Here is a 26,452-nt window from a genome sequence, read left to right on the forward strand (position 1 = left end):
AATGGTGAGGAAGACGGGGGTAACGTTGCTGATGAGTTTAGTGACTCTGACGAGTCTAGCAGCGCTGAGGACGGGAGTGATGTTGGAGGGGGAGCAGAGGAGCAGGTAAGTGTGCAGCAGCAGCAGCAGGTAGGTGGACAGCAGCAACAGCTAATTCAGCAATGGGACGAGCGATACAACCCAGATCTAGAAGAAGGACCATTGCTTCGTCCTCCACCTGCTGATCGTAGTAGTATTAGCTACATCACTCCCACGCCGGCTGGCCGCATTTTGTACACGACGTCGATTACAGCCACGCTGTCTGGTCCGAGCGGCGTATTGGCATTTACGCAAACGCAGCATGTAGCGCACGGCGAGGAGTGGATGATGCACCCGGGCCTGGTGCGTCGGACGTACGCGGACTGGGCCGAGGGTCGGAACCATGAGTTTCGAGGGCGGAATCGGGATCAGGGGTTTGAGGGGAGGGCGTATGCTGGGGAGAGTGGGGGGGGGGAGGATGCATCTGCGGGGGCTCAGCAAGGTGGAGGGGATGGGGATATGGAGGGGGATGAGGGAGAGGCGATGGGAGGACATGCGCATCATGTGCCGTATGTGCATCGTAGGATCTTCGGGGAGCGTCGCGGTGGGAATACGTATGGTGGGGACTATTCCGATGACGACGATGCGGATGATGAGATGAGCCCGGAACCCGCTGTACAGCAGGTTAATGCTCAACGAAACATTCCTAATGCGGTTTTGTACGGTGATCCGCTTGTGAGTGCGATGGTTGCGAATACCTTCATGGATCGGTATACGCAGGCTCCGTCTCCGGTCGTTGCGGATGTGCCGCCGAACACAGAGTGTCCGATCTGCCTAGAGCCGCCGTCAGAGACGCATGAGTGCGTACAGATTCGCGGTGTACCGGGATGTACGCATCTTATTGGGCGGTCGTGTCTGAGGCAGTGGTTCATCAATCGGCCAGACAACAAGAAAGACTGCCCGTTCTGTCGTACGCAGTGGGTGTCGCAGCAGGGGATTTGGGATATCGAGGATGAGCTGGTTGCAGCGCTGAGAAGGCAATGGGAGGAACAGTCCTAAGGAGGGAATTGATGGATAGGTACTAGCTTCGTCGGCGTCACGATGCTGTGCGGGGATTCCGGTGGGTAGAGCTGGGCTGAGTTGGGGAAATCCCTCTTGCGTCGGAGTTGATCATGCTCCGCTCGCAGGCGTATGACATCTCGTGAGAGCGGCATTTCTTCTAGTGGCCATTTGTCCGACAGCTCTCGTTGCAGCCATCAGTGCGTATGAGGACATCCACTTGTGTATTATGGGAAGGTGTGTTTACACAGCTACAAGCGTAACAGTCACGGCAGATGATTAGATTGACTGCAAGAATTTTCCCATGTTAAATCGCTCAGGGCGTTTGGTAGCATTATAGACAGAATAGAAATGGCGTGCGTGTTTTTAGATTTGAGGCTGTGCTGCGTGGTGTGTTTCCTGTTTCATCATTCTCGGTATTTACTGTTGTAGGCGTAGATCGCAAGACTTAGTCTTCTGGAAAATGCCTCGCGCGATACTGGTTGGAGCACTGCGGGGGGGCAGACGAGATGTGTCATAGTAAAGTCCTTGGTAGAAGAAATTCACAAACAAGAATATCTTCTCAATCCCGCAGTTTGTTGATCTGCACAAGACAAGACGTCAAGCTAGGGCGGGGCTATTTGCAGAGGGCGGCAGATTAGCAGGAGCCATACCTTGCTCGTTTTCAGGTACACTTGCATGTCCATGTAATTTCAACAATTCAGAAAAGACCAATGTGCGGGCCCAAGCTACTGCATGACCAAGAGATAAAGTTGCGATAAAGCGGTGAGGGATAAATGATATAGCAGTCCACATGTCGCGAACCACAAATGTCGTATCCATTGTGCGCAAAAGGGTCAGTAAGTGACGTTGCTTTAGAGTAGACTGGACCGGATCGACAGGCTCCACATAGCCTAGGTGGTGAATGTGGATGCTGTTTGAGAAAGTGCTGCGATGCAACAGCGAAGCTCACCGGACGCATTGGGTGGGATTCCGGTGCTGAGGATGATAGGCCGAGGTGCGCGTCAGGGATGCAATCAAGGCTGGAGGGAGAGAGGTCTCGATGAATGGCCAGACTGCTGATAACGCGATGCATGCGGGATGCATGCCAATGTTGGTGTCGACATGCTATGACGGGTTTCAGCCGAGCCATCCGATTTCACCAATCGGCCCCGCACTGTTTGGTCTCGCTTAGCGTCCAGCCCCTCCACTCGGCCATCGATCGTCGCGGTCCTCATGACATGAGGCGTAATGCGCACGGAACGTGTTTGGAATTCGCTGGCAAACAGACATCGTGACGTTTCTTTGCCGGGCTAGACTGGGTTGTCGTACGTCAGATGGGGCTTCTGGACTGCCATAGTTTGCGGAAATGGCATCATAGCACGCGACAGCAAGGGGCTGGATCTTGCATCTTGCCCATGGTACACGGTAGAGCAGAGTAAAAGTAACAAGATAGACGCAGCACAAACAGCTTTGCGGCAAAACTCACCTTGGCTGCGGCTTCTTGCGGTTCAGCCGTCAAAGCCGGACGTTCTAGCTGCAGATTATGGTAAGTCTAGAAAAGGTCTCCCCGTTCTTCTTGCATAAGGCCCCATAGTAGTACGCGCGAGTCGTCGATGCGCACCTAGACGCCTCAAAGGGCCTTTTCCAGCAACGTGGTTGTTGACGGAGAGTTTAGCTGGTGCCTGAGCCCGCCAGCAAAGATTGCAGCTGTAGCATGAGCTGGCTTGAGCAACCACTACGATGCTCGAGGGCGGATGCGTGATCACCGAGGGCTCACTGGTGGCGTAGGTAACCCGTGTCTTACACGATGCACGGACGGTCCACTATAAACAAGGGTAGTTGGTCCATTGTTCATTTTGAGCGCAAATGGCGAATGACGAGTAGCGGGTGTTGGCGTGTGTGTCATCTGGGAACTTTTCAACAGCCGTCTTGCCTGTCTTTGCGGAACGTGGCGAGTGCTCCGCAGCTGGCGTATGCAATACCACCGGCTTAGCTCGTCATGGGATGCCACTATGCGTGCCTGGATCAAACCATGTGCGTCACGAACTCCTCTTGTGCTCCTCGGCGCAGCGCACACAGCTGCTCAAAAGGCAAGGCTGGCGGGCAAGAGGTATCTGCTGCAAGCAAGGGGACATGTATGACACGGATGCATGGCGCCCAAAATAGCCTGGCCCTCATGCCCGACCACACCGCTCGAACGGACAAGTAGAAAGTGTGAAGGAAAAAAAAACCTGGGGAAGCGCTACGGCTATCCGATGGGCCAGGGGTAACATGGTAAAAAATGGCGCATGGCTGGCTGGCCTATCCGGCTTGTACCACGTTTCTGTACTAGGAAACAATCTGCTCCCCCTCGAGGGGCATTGCATTGGCCCGGGGCTGGTGGTGGTGCATGCATCGGTGCATCTCATGTGTGGAACTTGTCGTGACGGTGCCGGCTGTCTTGTTTCTGATTGTGCGGTGAGTGTGCCCGATCGTGATGGGCCCCAAGGTCATTCGATCCTCCTTCGGCCAAAGCTGACGTGCGCAGCGTATAAAGCCCCCATGCGCTGCCCTCCCTCTCTCGAAGCAGCAAAACATCAGCAAGCCTAGCACCAATCCAGAGTTTACTCTAAACTCCTTGCAAGACGGGATCGACGCCAGAGAACTATCCTCATACAAACCTCCAACTCGCCTCGACTATACTTGCCAAATCAGCCGCTACTGCATACAACAAGCACTTGGCATCCACCATCCACACAATCATCATCATCGTCTATCAAATTTAGCACCGCACATCATATTATTTATAATCATCATCATCATGCCTGCTCTTCCATTCAACTCGTCCGCTTCTTCATCCGCTTCATCATCACCTACCTTGTCACCTACAACGACGCCCTCAATAGTTCTCCATCCCGCATCGGGTATATTTGATCAATCGTACTAAAGCCTCAGTCTAATCTGTCCAGCAGGTATATCATTAGAGAAGAAGGAGCTGCACAAGCCCCGACAAGATCCGGCACAGGCATACCGCATGCGTTATGCGCAGTACCTGGCCGCGACCTTTGGCTTCTCAATGCAGGCCGCGCTCGCCGAGGCCGACTGCCAGCTTGCACCCAGGCGTTCGTCGAGTTCGAGCATGTCAGAGGCCGAGTCGTTACGAACGATTTGAGGGGGCGCGAGGCTGAGCATCTTTTTTTTTTTACAAAGGGCGTTATAAGTGAATATTTAGCGTGCTGCACACGGATGGGTGCACACGATGGGCAGTATGTGGTGGGCTTGTTTTGGCGTGCTCTCTGATACTTGTGCTGCAATTAAAAGCGATTGGTTTTTTTTCTCTTTGCATTTACATGACCGTGTTGTCGATGCCGTCCGAAGGAGTGCGATGGATGACAGTGGAGGTTGGAGCCCACAAGTGTGTTTAAGAATGTGCGGGGAGATGGGAGGCAGAGCGACAACGGCGACCCCCCACCCGCCAGCTGTTGGACTGTTGGATCCGCACAGGGCCTCGAGCGCCGCATCCCCACGCACGTGATCCGGGGCCATGGTGTAGCCCTATCCCTCAGCGGCTCCAAGCTCCCAAGCCTTGCAACAACGTTCCGACCTTCGCAGAGCCGCAAGACGTTTTCCGGCCGATCAGAGCCCCCAGCGTCTTCACCTTCCTGTCTCGATGCTGCCAATGCTGTTTCTTGGCTCAACAGCTGAGCATGACACCACTCTCCCCGCACCCATCGGCCATTTGCCCGCGACAGCCCTCTCCACGTATCCGGCCGCGCGATGAGTTCCCCAGCGGTTGCAGTTGCATTCCCCCGCGGCTGTGCACTATCACCATGGAGAAGGGAGAATACGCTGCGGGTCTATTTCTGGCTGCGACGGCTTGTCACACGCTTGATTCGCCATCCCTCCGCCTTAGCCAACTGACAAGCCTGTTGGTGTGTGGCGAGCGTGTGTGGCAGTCAGCACCTAACACTGTGTAGTGTACAAGAGTAGTGTACACCGATTATGGATATATTGCTTGCTTATCCTCGCATCATGTAGGCGTACAAGCTGCTCGCAGCGTCGACAGACGGCGGCATGGACGGGGTGCTTGTACAACGTCATTGCAGCACTCAACCGGTTCGCATGCACATGTAGGGCTCTCAACGACAATGGACGGGGTCGGTATCTTCGCGCGAACAAGCAGCACGCTGCAGGCCAGCTTGTTTGGTGCCCGCCCACGGATGTTTCGATGCCAACAGCCTAGAAGTCTGGGCATCGTGGCATCGCCGCTGACAGCCACCCATGTGCCCAGTTGCATCCGGAAATCGGCGACGGAATTTCTTGGACTCCGCTAGCCAAGCCTCTTATCGTTTCTCATGGAGCAATCACGCCTGGTCCGCCTCGTTGCGAAATGCCACTTGTAACATGCACAGCCAAATCAATGGCTTCGTTTGCCTTGCCGACGCATCACCTGACTGCTCTTGTCGCTGTAATCATGCCCGCTAACGCACCACCTGCTGGGGGCGCATCCCCATGCATCGAATAATGAGGCGCCCGTCAATGAGCTCGTCCAAGACATCCCCACGCTTGGAGGGGCCCACACTGCCCGCCTAGCGTGCTCAACCCCGCCATCGCCTGGGGAGCAAGCAGCCAGGGCAAAGCCACCTATAACTACGCCCCCGCCATGGCTCTCCAGATTCCCCCCCTCTACCACCAACACGCTACCAGTGTTACCAAATATACTTGAATGGGTGAAACTGTGCTGCCTAACGTCGAGGAGACTTCTCCCAACGTCGATGAACCCCCTATATGTGGTTTAAAGAAACCGCATGCTGCACCAACCCAACGGCCTCACCAGCCACACCCTAGCGATGGCGATACTGCGCCTGCACTCCACGCTCCGCACACCCTCTCCTCCGAAGAGGTTGCCGAGCAACTGCGAGTGGACGTCCAGTATGCCTCTCACTTTTGTTGTTGTTGTCTTCTCTGTCAAAGAGTGCTGCTAACCACGACCCTAGCCATGGACTCTCTCACGCTGAAGCGGAATCTCGCCTCCAGCTCCATGGCCCTAACAAGGTTAAGGGAGCTGAAGGGCTTTCCATGTGGAAAATTCTGCTAAGGCAAATCTCAAACAGTCTTACCTTCGTTCTCATCATTGTCATGGCCATAAGCTTTGGCATTAACGACTACATCGAAGGTGGCGTCATCACTGCAGTCATCCTCCTCAACATTGTTGTCGGCTTCTGGCAGGACTACCGAGCTGAGAAGACCATTGAGTCCCTCAAGAAGCTCACTGCCCCAGAAGCCACCGTCACCCGCAACGGCACTGCCGACATCAAAGTCAAGGCAGTGGACCTTGTCCCTGGTGACATTGTGCAACTGTCCGTCGGTAGCATTGTCCCCGCCGATATCCGCCTCATCGACGGTGTCAACGCATACACCAACGAAGCATTCCTCACTGGAGAATCCGCGCCCGTTGAAAAGACTCCACTTAAAGTCTTCGACGACGATGACCTCGCCACTGGTGACCGAACCAACCTCGCCTTCTCGGGCAGTGAGGTTACCTCTGGACGCTGTCATGGTATCGTCGTCGCTACCGGCATGAACACTGAGGTTGGAAAGATTGCCACCATGCTTCGCCAGAAGAAGGATGCCGCCCCTGAGTCGTCCAGCCTCATGGTCCGCATCCTCAGGCGATTCATCAACGGTGGCAAGACAATCCTCGGTCTTGTTGGAACCCCCCTCCAGATCACGCTGAGCAAGTTTGCTCTTCTACTATTCGGCCTCGCCATCCTTCTTGCCATCATTGTCTTCTCTGCAAGCAAGTGGGATGTTAATAGTGAGGTCCTCATCTATGGTATCTGTGTTGCCGTCGCCGTCATTCCAGAATCGCTCATTGCTGTCCTTACCATCACCATCGCTGTCGGTGGCAAGGCCATGGCAAAGGCCAACGTCATCACTCGAGTCCAGTCTGCCATTGAAGCTGTCGGAGGTGTTACCAACATTTGCTCCGACAAGACTGGTACTCTTACCCAAGGTCGCATGGTCGCCAAGACAGCGCTTGTCCGTGGTTCCGGAACATTCACTGTTGATGCAATCACTGATCCCCACAACCCTACTAGCGGTAACGTCGCTCTGAACAACCAGGCCATCAACATTGATGACTTCAGGCCAGACGCCCACCTCAACCGCTTCTTGCGCACCATCGCCCTGTGCAACAACTCAAAGGTTATCCCACCGTCCGAGATACGCATCGAGCCTTCAAGCGACAAGAAGGTAGCTGCTTTCGATCATGCCACGAGTGGAGATGAACGCGACACCGACGCATCTACCATTGATACCATCTCCCGTCCACCTACTGCCATCATGCAGGGTGTGTCGGAGGGCATCTGGGCAGCGCATGGTGAGCCCACTGAAGTGGCTCTCCACATCCTTGCTTCCCGCTTCAACATGGGCAAAGAACAAGTCCTCGCCACCTCCAACATCCATCTTGCTACCGAGTTCTCCTTTGACTCCAAGGTTAAGAAGATGAGTGTCATCTACAAGGATAACCACACTGGCCATATGGACGTCTACACCAAGGGTGCGACTGAATTCATGATGCCAGCCCTTGATGTTACCGAGCAAGAAAAGGCCGACATCCTCGAAGCCGCTGAGAACATGGCTAACCAAGGTCTGCGTGTTCTCTGCATTGCCCACAAGCCTCTCCAACCTAATGCCGACATTTCTGAACGTGACGTTATCGAATCAAAGCTCAACTACCTCGGTCTCGTCGCCATCTACGACCCCCCTCGCCTTGAGACCAGGGGTGCTGTTCGCGAATGCAAGATTGCCGGTATCACTGTTCACATGCTTACTGGTGACCACCCTGGTACTGCCAAAGCCATTGCCAAGGATGTGGAAATCATCGACGAGTATACGCCCGACTCAGCCATCATGGTCGCCAAGGACTTTGATAGGATGACTGATGCAGAGGTCGATGCCATGGAGACTCTTCCTCTTGTCATTGCCAGATGTAGTCCAACGACCAAGGTCAAGATGGTTCAGGCCCTCCACCGTAGGGGTCGCTTCTGTGTCATGACTGGTGACGGTGTCAACGATTCGCCAGCCCTCAAGCAAGCCAACGTCGGCATGGCTATGGGTACTGGTTCTGACGTCGCCAAGGATGCCGCGGAGATGGTGCTCACCGACGACAACTTCGCCTCCATTGTCAAGGCTGTTGAAGAAGGTCGACGTCTATTCGACAACATCCAGAAGTTCCTTATGCATCTTCTCATCTCCAACATTGCCCAGGTCATCCTTCTCCTGATCGGTCTCGCTTTCAAGGATCGGGAAAACAACTCCGTCTTCCCGTTGTCTCCCATTGAGATTCTTTGGGTCAACCTCATCACCTCGTCCTTCCTCGCCATCGGTCTTGGTCTTGAAGAGTCTCAGGAAGACAGCATGTTCCGCCCACCCCATGACAACAAGAAGGGTGTCTTCTCCGCCGAGCTCATCACCGACAAGTTCATCTACGGTTTCTTCATGGGTGCCCTCTGTCTCTTCTCCTTCGCTATTGTCGCCTATGTCGGTCCCGGCGGTGGCGACCTCGGCCACGGTTGCAACGAAGGCTACAACGACACCTGCGACGTCGCATTCCGCGCTCGCGCAACCACTTACGCAACCATCACCTTGCTTCTGCTCGTCACCGCATGGGAAGTCAAGCATTTCTCTCGCTCCCTCTTCAACATGTACCCCAACTCCTCGCACGGCGCTCCAAAGGGTCTCTCCGTCTTCCCCACCCTCTGGCGTAACCGTTTCCTCTTCTTCGCCGTCATGGCCGGCCTTGTCGTCGTCTTCCCTATCGTCTACCTCCCCGTCATCAACAAGAAGGTCTTCAAGCACTCCTCCATCACCTGGGAGTGGGGCGTCTCGTTTGGCTGCGTCGTTATTTACATTACGGCTATTGAGTCCTGGAAAGCCGTCAAGCGCCGCCTTGGTATCTGGTCTGGTGCTCATCGCGTCATCAGTCGTGAGGATGCCGAGGCTAGGGCTGGGCTTGGTGGTGCTGCTCCCGTCATGAGGGAGAAGTAAAGAGGAAAGAGTTGGTTAGTTTTGGTACTAAATTGTTGCCTGTGTTGTTGTGCATCTTTTCCGTTAGATCGACCTTGGTCTCTCCCTCTCATAGTGCTTTAGGTACTATTGAATGAATCATGATATGTGGCTGTGATGGGCCTAGTGCTCAGCCAAATCCAATCAAATCGTGTTTGATGCTATCTTGACTGCAGTTGTTCGTGGCATGTGTGTGGTTCGTCTTGTGGATTGAGCTTGTCCCAACCTTATATGGATGAGATGTACAAGTCCCAGCAGCTATCCACGTTGGTCAACACCCGATACCTCATAGCAAGGTATGACAATAACTCAACCACAAGCATAAGTGATAATCTCTCAACTCCAGCATATACATCATGATCCTCAAGCCCTCCTGCTTCCTTTTCCTCTATAATCCCCCGCCAGATCCATCACCTTCAACTATTCAACCCCCCCCCCCAGAGGAGAACTTGTTCCACAAACTCACCCATTCCTCAAATTCGACAACCTACCCCCCGCCAAACTCGGACTCCCAGCCCTCGACCGTATCTTGGGCTGGGGCGTCGCACTCGTGCCTCTCGTCCCCACACCGGGCCTCCCCATACTTTTGAGTCTCGTAATCTCCTCATCTTTGTTCTGCAGCGCCTTCATGACGATGCCCAACTCTGCTTTCAACGCCTTGATATTGCGATCTTGGGCCTCGTAGTTGCGGTCGAGATGCATAGTCTTTAGTTTGGCTGCCTGGCCCGAAGCAGCGTGAGTGAGTTTAGCGACTTGAGCTTCGAGGTCTGCGATGCGCGCGTTTGCTGTTGCGGCTGCTTTTTGCGCGTCTTGGTATGCGGTGCGCGTGTATTCGAGCATGTTGTCGGTTGTAGCCGCGTTTTTGATTGCCTTTTCTTTCTCCTGGTGGGCCGTAGCGAGGTCTTTGCGAAGTTTGGTTATTTCGACCATTTGGGCGTCTGGGGAGAGGAGGTGTGTTGCGCGCTGTTCTTTGAGTTGTTTCTCGAGCTCGCGCAACTCAGAGGTGCGGGTGGTAAGACGTTCGGTGAGCGTAGTGTTGCTACTTTGCAGGGTTTCAAGCTTCTTCTCTGCTGCTTGTTGCTTGCCTAGCAAAAGGCGATATTCGCGCGCCAGGTTCTCATGGACTGTCTGTTGCTTGTCCCATACTTCCTCATGTTCGCGGAAGCGTTTCTCTTCTGCTCTACGCGCTTCACGCTCCGTATGGTACATTTCCTCCAGTTGAGCTAGACGTTTCTGCAGGTTTGATTCATACGCTGCAGTGCTAGGCATGGAATCGCTGATACGTGTGGTCTCATTGTTCTGATCTGAACCAGAGCTTTGAAGTGGTTGAGGCTGAGGAGTGAACCGCATCCGCTTCGAAGGATCGAGCTCTTCTTTGTCCTATACACATATTAATGATGCTGGTCTGATCATTTCTGGTAACAATACTTACCAGCAAAGGCCGCTTGAGACGCTCAGGCACCGGAGAGTTTGCCAAAGGCTGTGATAGTTGCGTCTGGTACTCGATGACATCCTTGATACTGCCAATAGATGGTATCGGCCAGCTTTGCTCTGCGCCCTCTGTCGTGTCCATGAGCCATTCAGCAACCAAGGATGCACAAACAATGTCTCGTGGTGTGTCTTCGTCAATAGCCTTGCCAATGTCTGGGCGAACGTGCGCTAGACTTGCCAGGATAGTATGCATACGCTCTACTGGACCCAGACTCGGCGCGATGTAGCGCTCAATGTGCCCAACAGTCCTAGGAATGACGAGATGGATTACTGGTACAACCTCGCGTTCGGGAGACCTGGCCCAATTCTTCTTACGGATCTGTCTTGCATCTTGAAAGCCATCGAGACAGATGATGAGATCGGCAGGGCGCATCACGGGAGCTGCATTGCTCGGGATGATAGTGACTTGCAACTCTCCCTCCACCTCTGTCGGATCCGTCCGGTGACCTCTGGTGGGCATATTGTAATTGATGTTCTTCGCCTCGCAAAAGGTCTCAAGAATGTTGAAGAGTGCATCGTCGTCCTTCTCAGTGACCAACACGACGTGCTTTTGCATGTCAGAATCCCGTAAATGATGGAATAGCTTATGCAAGAACCTGAATTTTGTCGAGTTTTCCATCCCGAATTGGGCGGCATGTGTAGCTTGTGTCATTGACATTTCATCGTTCAAGAGCCCAGACCCAGCCTCGGCAAATACCAAGTCGACGTGTGTTTCTATTGCACGGAGATATGTCAGAATCTCTTCCACTTGCGAGATTGGCTCTACGCTGTGGGGGTCCTCGAGGAATTTCTCCAGAATTTCCTTCTTGAGCGCAATATGCTGAGAATACATGTCACTTTGTCGTCCTTGGATAAACAAGGGGACAATGAACTCTTGCTCTGCAAGCTGCAGATCGTCGTTCAAGAGGCTCTCACTGTCTTCATCGTCTGCATCGCTGACGTCCATGTCTTCGGAGCCAGCAGACGGCTGTACATCTTGTGCTGCGGACTCGGTGGCTGCTGCAGCTTCGGCATCAGCATCAGCGGTTTCTGAATGAGCACCCGATGTTGAGGCCATGGTCTCATCCTGCGGGGACGCTGCTTGGGGTACACTAGGAGCATATGCAACCGTCCTTAGCGAGGTGGGTACCTGCATGGCTGGCGAGCGGTCTGGCACAGCCGAGGGAGATCGTGTGCCATCCTGTTCGGCTGTCCTTAGCAATCTGCTCGCCTTAGGCGGAGTGCTTGAAACTTCAGCTGCTGAGACAGATGCCCCAGTAGATGGCCTGTTGGCTCGTTTCCTTGGGACGAAAGGATTCTCGGTCAATTGCTTAGCCAAGGCCTCTTCCAACTGTCGCTTGACAATGTCCGCAGTGCTTTCACCCGCCATGCTGGATGAAGATGATGTTGGAACAGGGGTGTAGGGCCGTGGTGGAGCTTGTGCCTCTTGAGTTCTCAAAGAGTAGCTTAGCGGATATGGAACTGGAGATGAACTGTTATCCAAGGGCTGAGATGGTGGTTCTGGTGATTCTTGGGAAGAGTCGTGGCGTGATTCCGAATTCGCCCTATCCCCGGCGTAATCCTTCTCAATCGTGATTCGGATATCGTCAGCCGTGTCCTCTTGTGTACTTAGGACAGCTTCTAAAGACACGACTTGCGCGTTCTGCTCGCGCTCCTCTAAACAATAACTTGGTCCTGGGTCTGCTTCCGATGCAGGCGACAGGCTGCGGACAGGCTTCGATGTCACCGGTTGTTTGGACAAATTGTTGTCGCAGACCTGACTGTTTAATGGCAATGCTACTAGTTCGTGTGGCGGGTTGTAAGACGGATCTGAGGTGGTCTTGTTTGGAGCACCTGGTCCAGTGAGCAGCGCTTGGCTGTTTTGGGCTTCTAGCGTCGCACTAACACCTGCAGGTTGATGCGAACTACACCCGGCAATGCGATAATCTGGCTCGGAAGCTAACTTTGGTGAATGTGCTTGTTGCGCGAAATCAGAGATTGGATATTGGGAGTAGAATGGAGACTGATCGTCGTTTGCAACTGGATGCTCGGCTAGGCTTGGCTGGCTACTAGTAGTATCGCGACCACGGAGTTGTTGGACTACGTCAGGTTGCGTAACTTCACCAGAGGGACCAGCAGCAATTGGTAGAGGATCGCTGTCTGGCTCGCGTCGGCCAGTCTGAGGCGTCTGGCTGTCACTGAGAAATGCAGTCGAGTTCCTTGGTGATACAGGAATCTCTTCTATATTGACAAATTCCAGTGGACCCTTCTCTGCAGCCTCCGTTGTTGTCTGTGTCTGAGAAACGTGTTCCTGGAGTTGCTGCCGTAAACCAGTACTTGATTTGTTCTGTTCAGTAGGAGGCGAAGCACGTGCATAGGTCTCTTGGACACTTTCAGATTCCCCCTGGTCTTGAGTTGTCACTTGTCCAGCCTGTGATAGGCTTTTCACAAGTTCAAGCGAACCCGGAGCTGCAATTCCTTGATGCTGACTCTGTGAATCTACAACGGTTGTGTCTGCTATAGTTTCTGGAATTGACCTCGTAGGTGAGATAACCTGCAACCCCGCTCCTTGGACGATTTCAAGAAGCCCCTGTGTATATCCGTTAGCAAAGTAAAACAAGTCACTTTTTGCATGTGACATTGCGAACGTACCGAATTGTCTGCAAGATCTTCTTCTTCCTCCAGCACCTTGCTAGAACCAGTACTCTGCTGGTTGGTGCCTTCTATTTGTTGTGTGATGGGTATAAAACTGGCTTCACCAGCAGAGCTCTGCGAGTCAGGGACGATGCCGGACGAATATGGTTCTGGCCTTGCAGAAATGGGCTGTGAGCTGTCCAGATCGGTTTCCTGACTGTGTATTTGTGTAGGTCCTTGTGTAGAAGGAGATTGTGATAAAGGTATTTGAGAGACGCGCTCGAATTCGTCTCGCTCTAGACTCTGTCCACTTCGACGTATACGTATGCGAGGTGAAACCCGCAAGACTAGTCCAGGGGCTGCTGCAATACCAACAGGCGAACTTGTGGCACTAGATGGATCCCCCAAGGCGGCTCTATTATGGGGAGGCGTGGAGGGCTCCGAAGTGGACGAGGAGCGGGTGGTGGACTCTGGACTACTATCAATGACCCGCGAGTTGCGAATGCGCCTTGATGCCTGTGTCTGTGCCCTTGCCTCTGCATCTGCTTCTGTTCGTTGTTCTGAGCGACCTCTGCTACCACCCAATTCCTGCGTTTTCCGCTGCGCTTTCCGCTGCAGCCAATCTGCCACCAGTTCGTCGTTCGCGTTCTCTTCGGGCTCCCAAGTAGTTGGCCACGCTCGTCCAGTGCTCGGGTCGGTGCCTTTCCATTTAATATGGTATTTCTTGACTCCTTTGACAATGCGCTCTGCAAGAATACACTCTGCCTCCCAGAGCTTGGAATCGTCGTCGTTGGAATCAACGTATTTGGGTCGTTTGCTCGGCTTCGTTCTAGTCTGAGTGCGTTTTCTCTTAGTAGATTGCGCCATTGCTATACGCAACGTCGTCGTCCGCTGGTGGTGAGTTCGGAGCAGTCTGTGGCCATGGTGAGTGGTAATATTTATTGGAAACAATGGGTGATATTCAATGAGTAGCCATGGTGGTAAAGGCGGGACTATCCGGGCGTTGGTTGGTCGGCCCTGGTCGCGAATCACGCGAACGCGTTGGCGCGTGATTGTGCGCTGGTGCGTACTTATTGTTGGCCCTCACCAGTGACATCACCTCACCGCTAAGAAAGAGTTCACTCACTTATTTCACTATATAAGATTGAATAATGCGCAAATCATAAAATGAATAAAACATTAGGATGACGAGTGATATAGGTCGACTGGGTAATATAGAAACCTTAAATTAACTAATTCTAAGATCTTTTGAAGCAATCGCTCAGAGGAGTTTGCTTCAATTCGCCGTTACACACAGGGTCTCATTCAAAAGTACCCAAATAGAGCCGACAGGGATACAATTACAGTAAAGGCAGTCAAGTCTCAGTATCGCCCACCACGTCCAGTACCCCTCCAATTACCCCTGTTGCTATTGTAGCCTCCACGCTGCGGGCTACCATAACCACGTCCCCCCTGATAGCCACCCTGATTTTGATTATAGGATCCATTGTTGTTGTTCCCATACTGACTACTATGTTGTGAACTATTTTGTGGTACACTCATATTTGGAGGCGGAGGAGGCCACGGGCCTGTGTAGTTTGGTGGGGGAGGGGGCGGGACGAAAGCACCAGCTCCCTGGAACTGTGGTGGAGGTGGTGGTGGAATCCCAAAGGGCGGCATTAGTATCGGAAACTGACCCGGTTGTGGCGGGAAGGGAGGCGCATTGAATGATGACTGAGGCGGTTGAGAGTACAGCTGTCCGAAGTTTTGGGGTGGCATTACTGAAGCTTGGTATGGCTGATTACTTGGACTACCATGAGCGCTTCTGTTCTGGCCCCCCGGTCCACTCCACTGTGGTTCACGCTGGCCTTCGTCTCGATCTTGTGACCTTGGTGGCTGTCGGGATTGGTCATAGCCTTTGTGTGTCGGTTTTGGGGAGGATTTGCAGTGTTCTTGCATTCTAGCGCTGGATCTTGACCGTCGAGGTGATCGACGGCTATCATAAGACGACTCCGAGCCATGGCGGCTACGGCTACGGCTCCGACTGTAATGTCGCCGTCCTCGCTTGTAATCTGAATCCGATGAAGGCGACCGGTGACTGCGTCGCGCGTCACGAGCCGTGGGCCTGGTGGGCGCAAACTGTGCACCACCCTCCATGCGCTCGATATCCTCCCGTGCGATCTTTATGTTCTCTGGAACACCGTGCTTCTGCATATCCTGACAAAACTTCATCGACCACCCGTAGCCGTTCGCTACCGTTGTCGTCTCACCAGTTTCCTTGTCCTGTTTGACCAGCTGCCCCATAGGGTCCAAAGACAGTTTGTATTTTGCAGTCTCGCCAGTTGGGTTGTCGCCAGTCGGCCTGTATTTGAGATCAATCTTCTCGAAGAAATTGTCGAGCAAGTTGCGGACGTGCGGGGAGACGGGCTTTTTGTCTAGCTTCTGGATTTTGATTTGCAAAGGGTCGATCGGGCGGTTCGGGTGCTTGATCATGGGCTCGAGCATATAAGAGGCGGGAAGATCGTACCATGGGGCCGTTCTATCGCCATGATACTCGGGCAAAAGGTAGTTACGCTTTCGGACCGGCGTACCACCATGCGCTATAGAAAGTGCCTCGTCTGCTCTGTCTCTACATAGTTTTAGGCAATCTGCGCTGACAAGCTGGTTGACAGCCCAGTAGTTGATAATAGCTTTCAGCTTCTTCTCGAGCTGCGAGTCCTTTTCAGTCATACACGCGGCGGCTTGCTCGATCAGCTCAGCGACAAAACTGCCACACACGTCGCCAAACATGCCCTGCTTCACGGCACTCCGACGATGAAACTTGTCAGTATGGAGAACATCGTTGACAATCAGTAACAGGTCCATCCGGCTCCGGACTGCCTTCTTTGCCACTACGGGGTTGTTCAGGTCTAGGACAATGGACTTTGAGACAGAAATCAGATAGTCTCCGAGAAGAGCGATGCGGGCCTTGGAGGGAGCTATGTGCTTCACAATCCATTCTGTGCATTTCTACGGTGGGCGAATTAGTCTGCTCCCGGATACATGTGGTCGATGGCTTCATAGTAGGATACCTGGACGTTCGCGCGCGTGTTCTGCTGAAGAACAGCATCTATGCCGCTGAAGAGTTGCGAGCTGACTTCCACTGACACAGGTGGCAGTCGGTCTTCATTGTCTGTTTTCTTGATGGCCTGCTTGAACTTCAACTGTGCAATCGTCAGTATAGTTGTCGCGCGCTTGGCATCATCGCTGGGTGCCATGATAGGCGACATGAACAGCAATGCGACAGAGGTTCGACTGAGAGGCGAGTGTGGACGAGAAAGGGAGTCGAACGCGACAGTCAAGTTTCCACCAAGACGATTGTTGCGCGCACAAGACGCTAAGCCTAGCGCGCCTGCCGATCTTGTCCACCCCCACCAATTTGGTTGCAGCCACCACAACCATGTCCACCAACGACGCCATCCAAGACGAGGTCACCTCCCTCAACGCCATCTTCGACGAAGGCACTCTGTCGCCCATTGATGAGCATGTGAGACTGTACAGTTTGCGCCTGCCGTCTCTGCCTTCAATTACTCTGCGCATAGAGTTTCCCGCAGACTATCCAGATGCCCCTCCATCAGTGCTAGGCACTCAGTCTGTCGGCCAGGATGTACCCAAGGGTATGGGCAGCCGGGCAGTCGACGTAGTACGGGATGTTCTTGCACGAGTATACCGACCAGGAGAAGCATGCATTTACGATTTGCTAGAAGAGGCAAGAGAAGCTTTGGAGCAAGCCGAAGAGCAGGGAGATCTTCAATTGCATGACCAGCATGAAAATGCAAACGTAGAAGACGACCACGATGTCCATGGTCTCCCTGACCCAACAGTCGATCTTGGACCGGAGCCGCCGTGGATCATTGCACCTGCTCTTACCGAGAAGAAGTCGGTATTCTTAGCCCGTGTAGCACCAGTATCGTCTCCGGCCCAGGCCAGACAATATGTTGCACATCTTCTTGCGACCGACAAGAAGGCTGCTCGCGCGACTCATAACATGACTGCGTGGCGCATCAAGGGTCCCAACGATACGAGCTATCAGGACTGCGATGACGATGGCGAGACCGCTGCTGGCTCACGCATGCTGCACTTGATGCAACTCATGGATGTATGGAACGTAATGGTTGTTGTGACTCGATGGTACGGTGGAATCTTGCTCGGCCCAGATCGATTTCGTATCATCAACACTGCGGCAAGAGAGGCTCTGGTATTGGGTGGCTTCTCAAAGGATAGTAAAGAAGGAGATACGAAGAAGAAAAGCAAGAAGTAAATATCATGGACGCCCTGAAATTGAGTATATAATTCCATGTTGTTCGAAATATCTACTTGCTCAATGCCCAAGCTCGGAGTATACATCCCGTTTACCCTCCCTTTTCCAGAGAACCATTCCTAGGCCATGACTTGGTAAGTGTAGACTTGGTTCACTATCTCTAACCATACCCCTGTAGATCAACACGAACTCGGGCATCCCGAACCATTCTGCCACGTCTCCAGGCCTTGTGTTCAACAAACCAAAGCAGAACCTATCATCCAAGCTCCTCAATTTGATGAATCATCCTAGTTGCAGAAGTAACTCTGAGCACCATGGACATGGTGCTTATCGTCATAACCGCAATGCGTTCGTGTACCATTCCAGCGAATAGCGCCTTGACAAGCAGTACCTGTATCATCTACATTAGCCAACCGTCTCACCTTTCAAAGCTTGGCTTTTCATAGAGTAAGACTTACCGTCGAAGACAATACACAAGTCGCAGTACCAGTTGAAAAAATCTTCCATATGCTCGAACCCCGCCGTGTCCTTACAGACCTCGCTAGTGTACGTGAGTGTACCAGAGTTATCCCCCATCCTAGTGTAGGCGCCGCACTCTTTCACAGGAGCAGCAGCAATGGTGGTGTCCATAGCGGTGACTGGAGCGGGGTGAGAATGAGCATAAGCCACCACAGCTGCGATATCAGCTTCGTAGGTGGTTGAGTTGGGGCTGGGAATGGCGAGCGAGGAGAGCTGGGGGTGGACAGGTGCGGCCATGATGTTGGCGATGAAGAAGCCGCTGGGGACGATAACAGGGGAAATGAAATGCATGGCTGTATGTGTTTCTTTGAGTTGAGTAACTTGATAATGCATCGAGTGCAAAAGAAAAAGGGTTTATGGAGGGGAGGAAACTATATGCACATAAGGGATGAGGTATGCGGCGATTTTTATTCGTTTGTAAGGGACGGATGAGTGGGTCCAGAGGAATTTCTAATAGGCATGAAAATGGTACGGAACCAGGATCACATCTATGTTTCCACAAAGTTCTTCTACCAAGACCAGTCTGGCGGGCCAATCAAACAAGCGCCCACCGACTTATGATAGGAGCGTGGCCGGGATGATATGAGAGAAATGAGATGGGAGAAATAGACTGGAGACGATATGGCGAATCTATAGGCATTAGCACGCTGCGAGTCTTATTTCAACCATAGTTCGTTGTGCTACTGTCTTGTCGTAACCGTAGTTTAGTTGTCGTATCTAATAGAGGTGTGCCTAATATATACATATCCCTCTGAAGAAGTATTTTTATAGTATTACTAAATAGATGTTTAAGGTTTGTAGTAAGGTCTCGTAGACGCCTACCTAAACTTTTTACTTTCATTACAAAGTTGTTCTTTAATACTCGATTCCGGCTGGTTAGGGTGTGGCCTACTATTCTTTTCTAAGATTATTGATATAATACGCTACATAGCAACCAGATTAAAAAAAAGTCAAGTAACTATGATAGGATATGGTAGCAATTCAACACGGATAACGGTAACTAGGTCCTTCACTATCAATTTCTGATATTGCAGCAAGGTTTCGAGTCGAACGAGTCCTCGCGAACGAGTCTCCGCGCTAGCAATTCGCGTAATCTTACTCCAAAATTTCTTTCACTACCCTTTACAACTACATCACATTTCCCCAAACCGATCAACAAGTATTAGAAAAAAGGGGGGCGTCCCCAAAATCTCTAGAATTGTCCTAACGAGTGACTACGAAAAGATAGGAAAGTAAAACATCCATGGTAGAACTAACCGGAGTGTTGGACCCGGCTTTGCTACCATCAATCATCCAGTTCCCAACTTCTCTCGCTCTTTACGCTCTCATCCACGCCTAGCTTCCTCTCTCTGCTCAAGCACTCAGCATCTATCAAAAGACGCGAGTCGCTTACAAAGTAATCCAAGAGCGAATAGCCAAGCTCTGGCATCCAGGCTGCTGGCCAGGCTTGATATCAACAAAGTTTCCACTCGTCGTAGAAGTAAGTTGGGAGCAAGGAAGGTTGAAGAATCGAACTGTAGATCTCAGTCAGCATTTCCAATTCTGCACCTCCCATCTTGCAGACGTATAACTCACCAGTCCTGCTAAAGTTGTTGGTATCAAAGTAAGTGCTAACAAACGGCCCAACAGTCAGATCCTGGCATCCGGCCAGTCCGACCGTTTCAGATTGGATGAAGACGGTGTCTTCGACCCAGGGAGAAGGACCGTAGCCTCCGTCGTTGTAGAAGCGGGCGTAGACGCGGGGAACGCCGCCCTCCTGGCGCTTATTGACGTCTTGCTGGAGGGGGGTGGCGCTCACGGCGAGGGCGGTGGCGAGGAGGGCGGTGAGGGTTGTGAATTGCATTTTGAAAGTTGGGGTTTGGATGGTTGGTTGGATAGTAGATTGTTGAGATGAGATGAAGTGACTGGATAGCTGATGTTCTGTAGATGTGGGTGAGAGATGCTTGCTTTATATGGTTTTCTTGCTCACGATCTTCTTACATACTGCTCTGTTATGTGACTGTCATGAAAGAGGACTTCCACCAATGTTGGTGACGTTTCTTGACTTCCGCTTGCTAATAGTTGGTGGCGTAGCGGTTCTCGAGGCGATGTTGGCTGGGTGGAGAGCAGATGATGTCGATGAAGTTTTCTAGTGCAGGCTGAGCTGATATCAGCAGTGGAAAACTGGGGTAGTCAAGTGATTCTGGGTATTTTCATGACATGAGAAGAATTCCTGGGGTGGGCTAATGAGCAGTCAGATTCATGGCTAGAGAGCTGTGTTGTTAGTTGTCCTTCAGATCGGAGCACACTGCGAAGGAGATGTTGTTGATTCGTTCCACGTTCACTTACACCAACAGATTCCAGTTAAAGAAGAATTATTACTGAATCGAGAAACACACCTTGCCTTAGATTCCTTCTCATCTACCCACCATTGACACCTGCAGCATCGACCCGAATACCAGGTCCAGCCCCGGCAGCGATCGCATGCACAGAAAATCCGCCCGAACCAACGCACACATTGACGTGGAGCCAAGGGCCAACCCACGCATCGCGGCACATCGACGCGCGGTTCTCCACGTGGGATCTTACATATGTTGCACGAACAGGCAAGTCGAGGTCATGATCTAGTCTTGGCTGTCAGACGCCACTGGTTGCCTTTTTGAGCTGTCATCATCCCTATGCCTCAACTAGGGAAAAGCTGCGACGTTGATATGTAGTGAGTGTCATATCATACTTTTGTTGTTTAGTAAACTCTTGGTGCTGTGTTGGTAGTGAGCCTCGGTCCAATATCCGTAGTAGTAGTAGTAGCAGTAGTAGTATAGGAGACTGTTTGACCCTATAGCACATTGTTCACATTGTAGTAAGAAAACATCTACCCATTGTGTTACGTGAGTGGGAGGCCTAAATTTTCTCACCGCATTGCATACCACAATTGTTGGGGATCTCTAAACTCATTGGGGTAGTATGTCTTTGATTTGGTGGTGCATTTAATGTCAAGGATATTTGAGGCTGTTGCGATAGGTGCAGATTGTATCGAACTATGCATTGGGTTATTGAGACTTCTCTTGATTGTCTTCGAGTTCATTATTGGGGTGGGTTGTGTGAAGCAGATCTCTTTCATTGACCTTTGTAGGCGCTCCATACTATATTACCTGACACTTTTACATCGCACAACCCGAAAAGAAAGCAAATTTAGCTACATCCCATCACTTTCCACTTACATCTGCCTATCTATCATACCGCTTTACAAAGACCAATACGATACACCTTACTATATTGGCATTAGCTCTAGCATGCTGCCTTGGAGCCCCTACGCCATACTTCTCAACACCACTGTTAGACATATGCCTTCAAACTCGAATACTTCTCACTCCCACTTTTTACAACCTTTGAGCCTATTCCTGGCACTCGACTTTGAGACTGACGCTGCAACGGCAGGTCCCTAAGCAGGTCGCCGACACAGGATTGGGTTTAGAGGATCTATCTCTCCGATTCTCCGATTCTCCAAGCCGTATTGAGTATAGAGGATCGGGGGACGGATTTCTCACGCCTCATCTAGTAGGCAGTTCACACAGCACTTGCGAGACTTATAGCCCACCAGCCGAACTCGAGAATTCGCAGGAAAGATCCCATGAACCCAATACTATACAGTTAGTTCAGGTGGCACTGCGCGACTCATAGGTGTAGTCCAACCCCTCCGAAACTGAGCTCGAGGGTTGCGGGGACGGATTCTTTAAACCCAATCTGGTATCGTCGATCAGAAGAATTGATTCCCTAAGCTTAATCCAGTAGAACCGCTCACAGTCCAACTGGGCTTAAGGATCGGGAGTATAAATCCTCGACACCAGATTAGTTTTGAAAAATCCGTCAACACGATCCTCGAGCTCAGTTGCAACAAGTGGACGGTGGACCAGATATGTGTTAATAGGTAGATAGTAGTAGCAGCGAGTGTGTACGTACTTGGGAGCTACAGACGCCTTTCACAACGCTCTTGATACCTCGGTGGGGCTCCCTGTGTGTGTGTGTCTGTCCAACACCGCACTATTACAAACACAGGTGAATTCAGATAGTCAGCGTGGGGGTGGGGGGTCAGCATAACTAATTGCATTCTCAAAGGTTTCAAAACACGCTACTGGCTCAAGTAGGTAGGTCAGCGGCCGCTCTATGGTTTTCTAGAAGACAAGATGACTTCGATCAGCTTAGCCCCATATGCGCCATGTTTCAGCACGACAAACGTCACAAAAAGACAGTTCGAAAGATCGTCCATTTGTGTTACAGCATTCATCACTAAGCGCCACCTCTGTCCCAAAACATACAACGTGGCTTTCTTCACTCGTTCCACGACGAACCACTGTTCATTCCAGACTAAAACACTTCCAGCCAAACATAACCAGAACCACCCTTGCCATCAGCGAGCGACGCCACCGCGTCATTTTACACTCATTCCAACCACATCAACTCAATAACGTAAAAAACCCACGTGCAACCCACCAATCATCTTGCATCAACAAAGCCCGCATGTCGTTCGGACGCACAAGCGGACCGCATTCCCCACTCACACTTGCATCCCGCAGAACACACCCTCCTTCCTTCCAGCAACGCACCAGAAAATGGAGAAGATATGAGGGTCATTATGCATTATACACATACATAGTTCCAAAAAAACACATAACACCATCATAATACCCGTTCCCAAACTCCACCCGATGTCTAAAAAAACTCGCTCAAAATGCAAAATCAATATCCATCAACCACACATTCCTTCCACAGGCTTACAAAATCGCGATCCGGGACAACGGCTTATTTTTCACCTCCTCATACACGCTCATCCTCTTCTGCTTCACAGGCCCATGCGTCATCATAACTAGCATCGTCGCACCGGGGGATCTGGGCGATCGCGGAAGAATCGGTAGGTCATCGGGCATGTTGCTGAACATGGCTCTTGCAGCTTCCGAGGGGCGGCGAGAGAGCGGGACAGGTTTACGTGGGATCTTGTGATTGGGTTTGTTGGTGTTTGGGGCGAGGGTGGTGGTTGGAGGGTTGGGATCCGTAGGGGAGGTGTCGACGGGACTGGTATCTGGACTAAAGAAGCTGAGGAAGCCGGGGGAGGCGCTGCGGATGTAGGGTCTGTTTGGATTAGGGAATGTGGGTGGGGCATCTTGTGTGGTATTGGTTGGGAGGGGAGCGCTCATGCGGTGGAACTGCTTTTCAGTGGATCCAGTGTCGAGGGTAGTTGTTATGCGGATGTTGCGAGGGCGAGGAGGATGATGGGCGGGTGCGGGCATAGATAGACCTTGTACGAAGGCACGCGCTATTTCGCTTGAATTGCCTCTCGATAACGAGTTACTTCGACGATCTGAGTCTGTATGTTCAGATTGTGAGCGGACACTTGGAGCAGCTGAATGATAGCTCAGGCGTTGTGGGCGGGTGAGTGTCGTCGAATGGCGAGAATAGGGACTCTGGTAGGAGGAAAACCTGCGGTTGACAACTTCGGGATGAGAATGAGCCAGTAGTGCTAGTGAAGCTGGGTTGGGATGGGCAACGCGCCATGTCGCTTTCGAAAAGTGCGCAGGTAATGATTGCCGTGTAGATCCTGGGACTACGCCAGATACAAAAGATCGCGACGAGTTTGCAAGTGACTTTTGGTATCTGTGTGGTTGGTGTGCTACTCGGAAGGTGCCAGGTAGTGAGTTTCGTCTCGGAGCAACATACTCGGCAGGAATAGGCGGCGGCGTGTGATGGGACGTGAAAACGCCTCTTCGGGGAGAAAACACTGTATAAGGAGGTGACATGATCGCACGTAGCAGAGCATCCTCTGGACTGGGCAAATCTGAATTGGCGTTCGAAGGATCGGAGACTTTAATCTCATGCAACAACTTTGGCCTGTGAAAATGTTCGCGAGATTGATACATGACAACCTCCGAATCAGATGGTCCGGGAGTATAAGGTTTCGAGTACACTTCGATTGGCGGCTGGTAACCATGGTTGAGCAAATGCGCTTCGAACGGACGGCCAATACCAGCAAGAATGCCCAAGAGGGCAATTGACGAAGCACTGGGGGATTGTCAGCATATGAATGGTTGTGCAAAGATGTTACTTACAGTGAGATTACTGCGAAAGCTATTCCGACGCGACTGATATGACAGGTGAGGCCGTATTCCGAGCTGTCGAGCTCTGGTGCCATTGGCAAACAGACAGGTGTGCTTGCGACCAGTATCATGTCCCAACCGGAAGTCAGCAGCCAGAGTGCGCACATTGATCCTGCTATACGAGTAGGAACAGTAGAATTCCTTTTCATGGCGACCGAGTATCGCCGTTGTTGTTCCCATAGCTTCTGCTTCAGTGCAAGAATTGAATGAAAGATGGTATATCCAATCGTCAACAAGGCCTATAGATATCAGTATATGATCGTTTGTACCGGAAGATCGGGCTCACGTACTGATATTATCGTTAAACCCACCTGGGCGTAACTTGAAGTATTAAATGGATCCGAGATGATCTGATAGAGGGATGCGGCGATGCAAATGATAGCGCTCCAAAGCAATACATTAAGAATGACTGTGATGAAAACGAGAGAAATCTTCCGGCGCGTGCCCTTCAAGCGGGCTTCGATGGTCGTTGTGGATGACTGGTCAGCGTTGCTACCGCTGCGACCCCGTCCAGCCATCACATGAACGGGAGCGTTGGAAAGCAGGGGAGAGACAGCTAGGTTTGAGCCAATACATTGATTGTAGAGTTAAAACAGTGCGACTGTAGTAGTAGAGGATTGAACGGCACGGGAAGCTGCAAGTAATGACTAAGGTGGGTTTTCTTGAAGGGTTGCATGAATGTGTTAAAGATCTCACACCGGCTGCGTCTCAGAAGCAACGCTACGTATGCAGCATGACTAGTTCAGCCCTATACGATGTGATGCGACACCAGGAATCCCAGCCAGTTGTTTATAAAAGTGGACTAAAGAGCTGGACGACGATGAGACAGCGCGTGTTGGCAATCGTGAAACCCATGGGTGAACGGGGTGTTGCCAGTACCCATCAACGATTGGCAACTGTAACATTTCTTCGGCACTACCAAATACGACTTGTATCGAGCCTTGCTTCCGATGCAAGCTCTTCTAGATGCGATTCGTGCATGTTTGGGTGGCAAGATGCTTTGTGAAGCACATTGCGACTTTACCACGTCGGGAAAACGATTATGCAAGAGCCGGAGGGATATCCTAGAGCATAGCATAGTCCAAATTAAGCCAAGTAGCTGAGACGACAGACTAAATCACGTTTGTGATAGCTCCTCGAAGTTGTCGTCATTACTGCCAGGCATAGATCTGCGAGGTCAAGTGCGTGAAAAGCAACTTCACTTCGTGTTAGCCAGGTGTAGAATGCATGGTTTGACTCGCTGAAAGGAGGATATGATAATGGTATCGCAGGCACAAAGCTAGCCAGCAAGCTCTCTCGAGTGCCGGAAGCTGGGCACACGCGCATGCGGGAAGACATGCATCGGGCCGGGCCGAGGTGAGAGACATATTCCTGTCGCGCTTTCAGAGGAACAGAAGGAGGACAAGTAGGAGTATAAGGACGAATATTAGTACGCCAATACAGCAGCTGGACCAAGAGTCTTGAGAGGGGTAGTCAGCATTGCGATAAACATTTGCACCACACAACATACCTTCGTTTTTCCTGATGATATGACCGACCTTCTGGAGGCCTGTCTGGAGTTTTCCGCCAACCCGGTCAGCTACATTGTCAACGTCGGCAAGCAGTTCGCCCTGCTCCTCGAGTTCGCGGCCCATGTCGTCGGCCTGCTGGCGCAAGTTGCCAACGGTGCGGAAAACACCATCGAGCGCCTCGTCCTGTTCATGCATCAACTCCATTTGTCTCTCTTGTTCAAATGCAGCATAGTTGTCCTCGTCCTCAAAACTGTCTGGATCGGGTAACACGTCGCCATTTGCAGTGCTCTTGCACTTGTTTTTGGCATGTTGGACCGTCTGCTGGAGCTCCTCGCGCATATTCTCGATCTCGTACCCAACATCCCTGACCAGAGTTCTCCGGCGCTCGACTTCATCAATCTCAAGCCCAAAGCGATAGGGGTCGTGTTCGACCACCTTGACGCTCTCCACCATGTCCTCAAGATCCTGGCTGAGGTCCTGTAGCGTCTGCTCGAGTTCGCTGCGGGCTTCGCGGAGCTCAGGGCTATTGGCCGAGGATGCCGATGACCGGATACGCAGATATGATTTGAATAATGGCCGCGCATTGTCGAGTGCGGTGAGCACATCGCTACCACGGGTTAACAATGCTGCCTATATGGGGGTCGTAGGGAGCCGTCTCACGCTTGAACCTGGAGGAATGGATCCTCGCCATTTAGCGACGCCATTGTATATATACACGCGACGGCCGCTTGTTATCAATTCTAATAGTGGAGGTGGGTGGATGAAATGGTCAAGTTCCAAAGAACAATGTTGAAGCGCAGCGC

General features: G+C 51.8%; 11 protein-coding genes across 11 annotated transcripts; 5 read left to right on the forward strand and 6 right to left on the reverse strand.

Moving 5' to 3' along the window:
- Positions 1–561: 561 nt before the first annotated feature.
- Positions 562–1,077, forward strand: COCCADRAFT_92407 (uncharacterized protein; the record flags this gene model as incomplete). The annotated part of the gene is made up of 1 exon (XM_007712662.1): positions 562–1,077. The coding sequence occupies one exon, from the start codon at positions 562–564 to the stop codon at positions 1,075–1,077; it is 516 nt and encodes a 171-aa protein (XP_007710852.1).
- A 2,253-nt stretch (positions 1,078–3,330) lies between these two features.
- On the forward strand, positions 3,331–3,648 carry COCCADRAFT_92354 (uncharacterized protein; the record flags this gene model as incomplete). Its single annotated transcript, XM_007712663.1, has 1 exon — positions 3,331–3,648. The coding sequence occupies one exon, from the start codon at positions 3,331–3,333 to the stop codon at positions 3,646–3,648; it is 318 nt and encodes a 105-aa protein (XP_007710853.1).
- A 211-nt stretch (positions 3,649–3,859) lies between these two features.
- Positions 3,860–4,210, forward strand: COCCADRAFT_25105 (uncharacterized protein; the record flags this gene model as incomplete). Its single annotated transcript, XM_007712631.1, has 2 exons — positions 3,860–3,962; positions 4,011–4,210. The coding sequence occupies 2 exons, from the start codon at positions 3,860–3,862 to the stop codon at positions 4,208–4,210; spliced, it is 303 nt and encodes a 100-aa protein (XP_007710821.1).
- A 1,554-nt stretch (positions 4,211–5,764) lies between these two features.
- Positions 5,765–9,090, forward strand: COCCADRAFT_3848 (uncharacterized protein; the record flags this gene model as incomplete). The annotated part of the gene is made up of 2 exons (XM_007712621.1): positions 5,765–5,970; positions 6,036–9,090. The coding sequence occupies 2 exons, from the start codon at positions 5,765–5,767 to the stop codon at positions 9,088–9,090; spliced, it is 3,261 nt and encodes a 1,086-aa protein (XP_007710811.1).
- A 480-nt stretch (positions 9,091–9,570) lies between these two features.
- Positions 9,571–14,079, reverse strand: COCCADRAFT_3849 (uncharacterized protein; the record flags this gene model as incomplete). The annotated part of the gene is made up of 3 exons (XM_007712622.1): positions 9,571–10,488; positions 10,541–13,168; positions 13,231–14,079. 3 exons carry the CDS (start codon positions 14,077–14,079, stop codon positions 9,571–9,573), a joined length of 4,395 nt encoding a protein of 1,464 aa, XP_007710812.1.
- A 1,263-nt stretch (positions 14,080–15,342) lies between these two features.
- On the reverse strand, positions 15,343–16,448 carry COCCADRAFT_63716 (uncharacterized protein; the record flags this gene model as incomplete). The annotated part of the gene is made up of 2 exons (XM_007712664.1): positions 15,343–16,200; positions 16,263–16,448. Coding segments are annotated over 2 exons (1,044 nt in total), but the record flags the coding sequence as incomplete, so codon positions are not given.
- A 182-nt stretch (positions 16,449–16,630) lies between these two features.
- Positions 16,631–17,491, forward strand: COCCADRAFT_92338 (uncharacterized protein; the record flags this gene model as incomplete). The annotated part of the gene is made up of 1 exon (XM_007712665.1): positions 16,631–17,491. The coding sequence occupies one exon, from the start codon at positions 16,631–16,633 to the stop codon at positions 17,489–17,491; it is 861 nt and encodes a 286-aa protein (XP_007710855.1).
- Positions 17,492–17,778: 287 nt separating this feature from the next.
- COCCADRAFT_92372 (uncharacterized protein) lies at positions 17,779–18,247 on the reverse strand (the record flags this gene model as incomplete). The annotated part of the gene is made up of 2 exons (XM_007712666.1): positions 17,779–17,882; positions 17,950–18,247. The coding sequence occupies 2 exons, from the start codon at positions 18,245–18,247 to the stop codon at positions 17,779–17,781; spliced, it is 402 nt and encodes a 133-aa protein (XP_007710856.1).
- Positions 18,248–19,399: 1,152 nt separating this feature from the next.
- COCCADRAFT_92387 (uncharacterized protein) lies at positions 19,400–19,853 on the reverse strand (the record flags this gene model as incomplete). The annotated part of the gene is made up of 2 exons (XM_007712667.1): positions 19,400–19,524; positions 19,586–19,853. The coding sequence occupies 2 exons, from the start codon at positions 19,851–19,853 to the stop codon at positions 19,400–19,402; spliced, it is 393 nt and encodes a 130-aa protein (XP_007710857.1).
- Positions 19,854–22,761: 2,908 nt separating this feature from the next.
- On the reverse strand, positions 22,762–24,656 carry COCCADRAFT_92301 (uncharacterized protein; the record flags this gene model as incomplete). Its single annotated transcript, XM_007712668.1, has 3 exons — positions 22,762–24,043; positions 24,091–24,377; positions 24,429–24,656. The coding sequence occupies 3 exons, from the start codon at positions 24,654–24,656 to the stop codon at positions 22,762–22,764; spliced, it is 1,797 nt and encodes a 598-aa protein (XP_007710858.1).
- Positions 24,657–25,520: 864 nt separating this feature from the next.
- COCCADRAFT_35579 (uncharacterized protein) lies at positions 25,521–26,353 on the reverse strand (the record flags this gene model as incomplete). The annotated part of the gene is made up of 3 exons (XM_007712669.1): positions 25,521–25,597; positions 25,649–26,256; positions 26,310–26,353. 3 exons carry the CDS (start codon positions 26,351–26,353, stop codon positions 25,521–25,523), a joined length of 729 nt encoding a protein of 242 aa, XP_007710859.1.
- Positions 26,354–26,452: the final 99 nt, after the last annotated feature.

Source organism: Bipolaris zeicola, assembly GCF_000523435.1.
Source record: "Bipolaris zeicola 26-R-13 unplaced genomic scaffold scaffold_47, whole genome shotgun sequence".
Taxonomy (NCBI): Eukaryota; Fungi; Ascomycota; class Dothideomycetes; order Pleosporales; family Pleosporaceae; genus Bipolaris; species Bipolaris zeicola.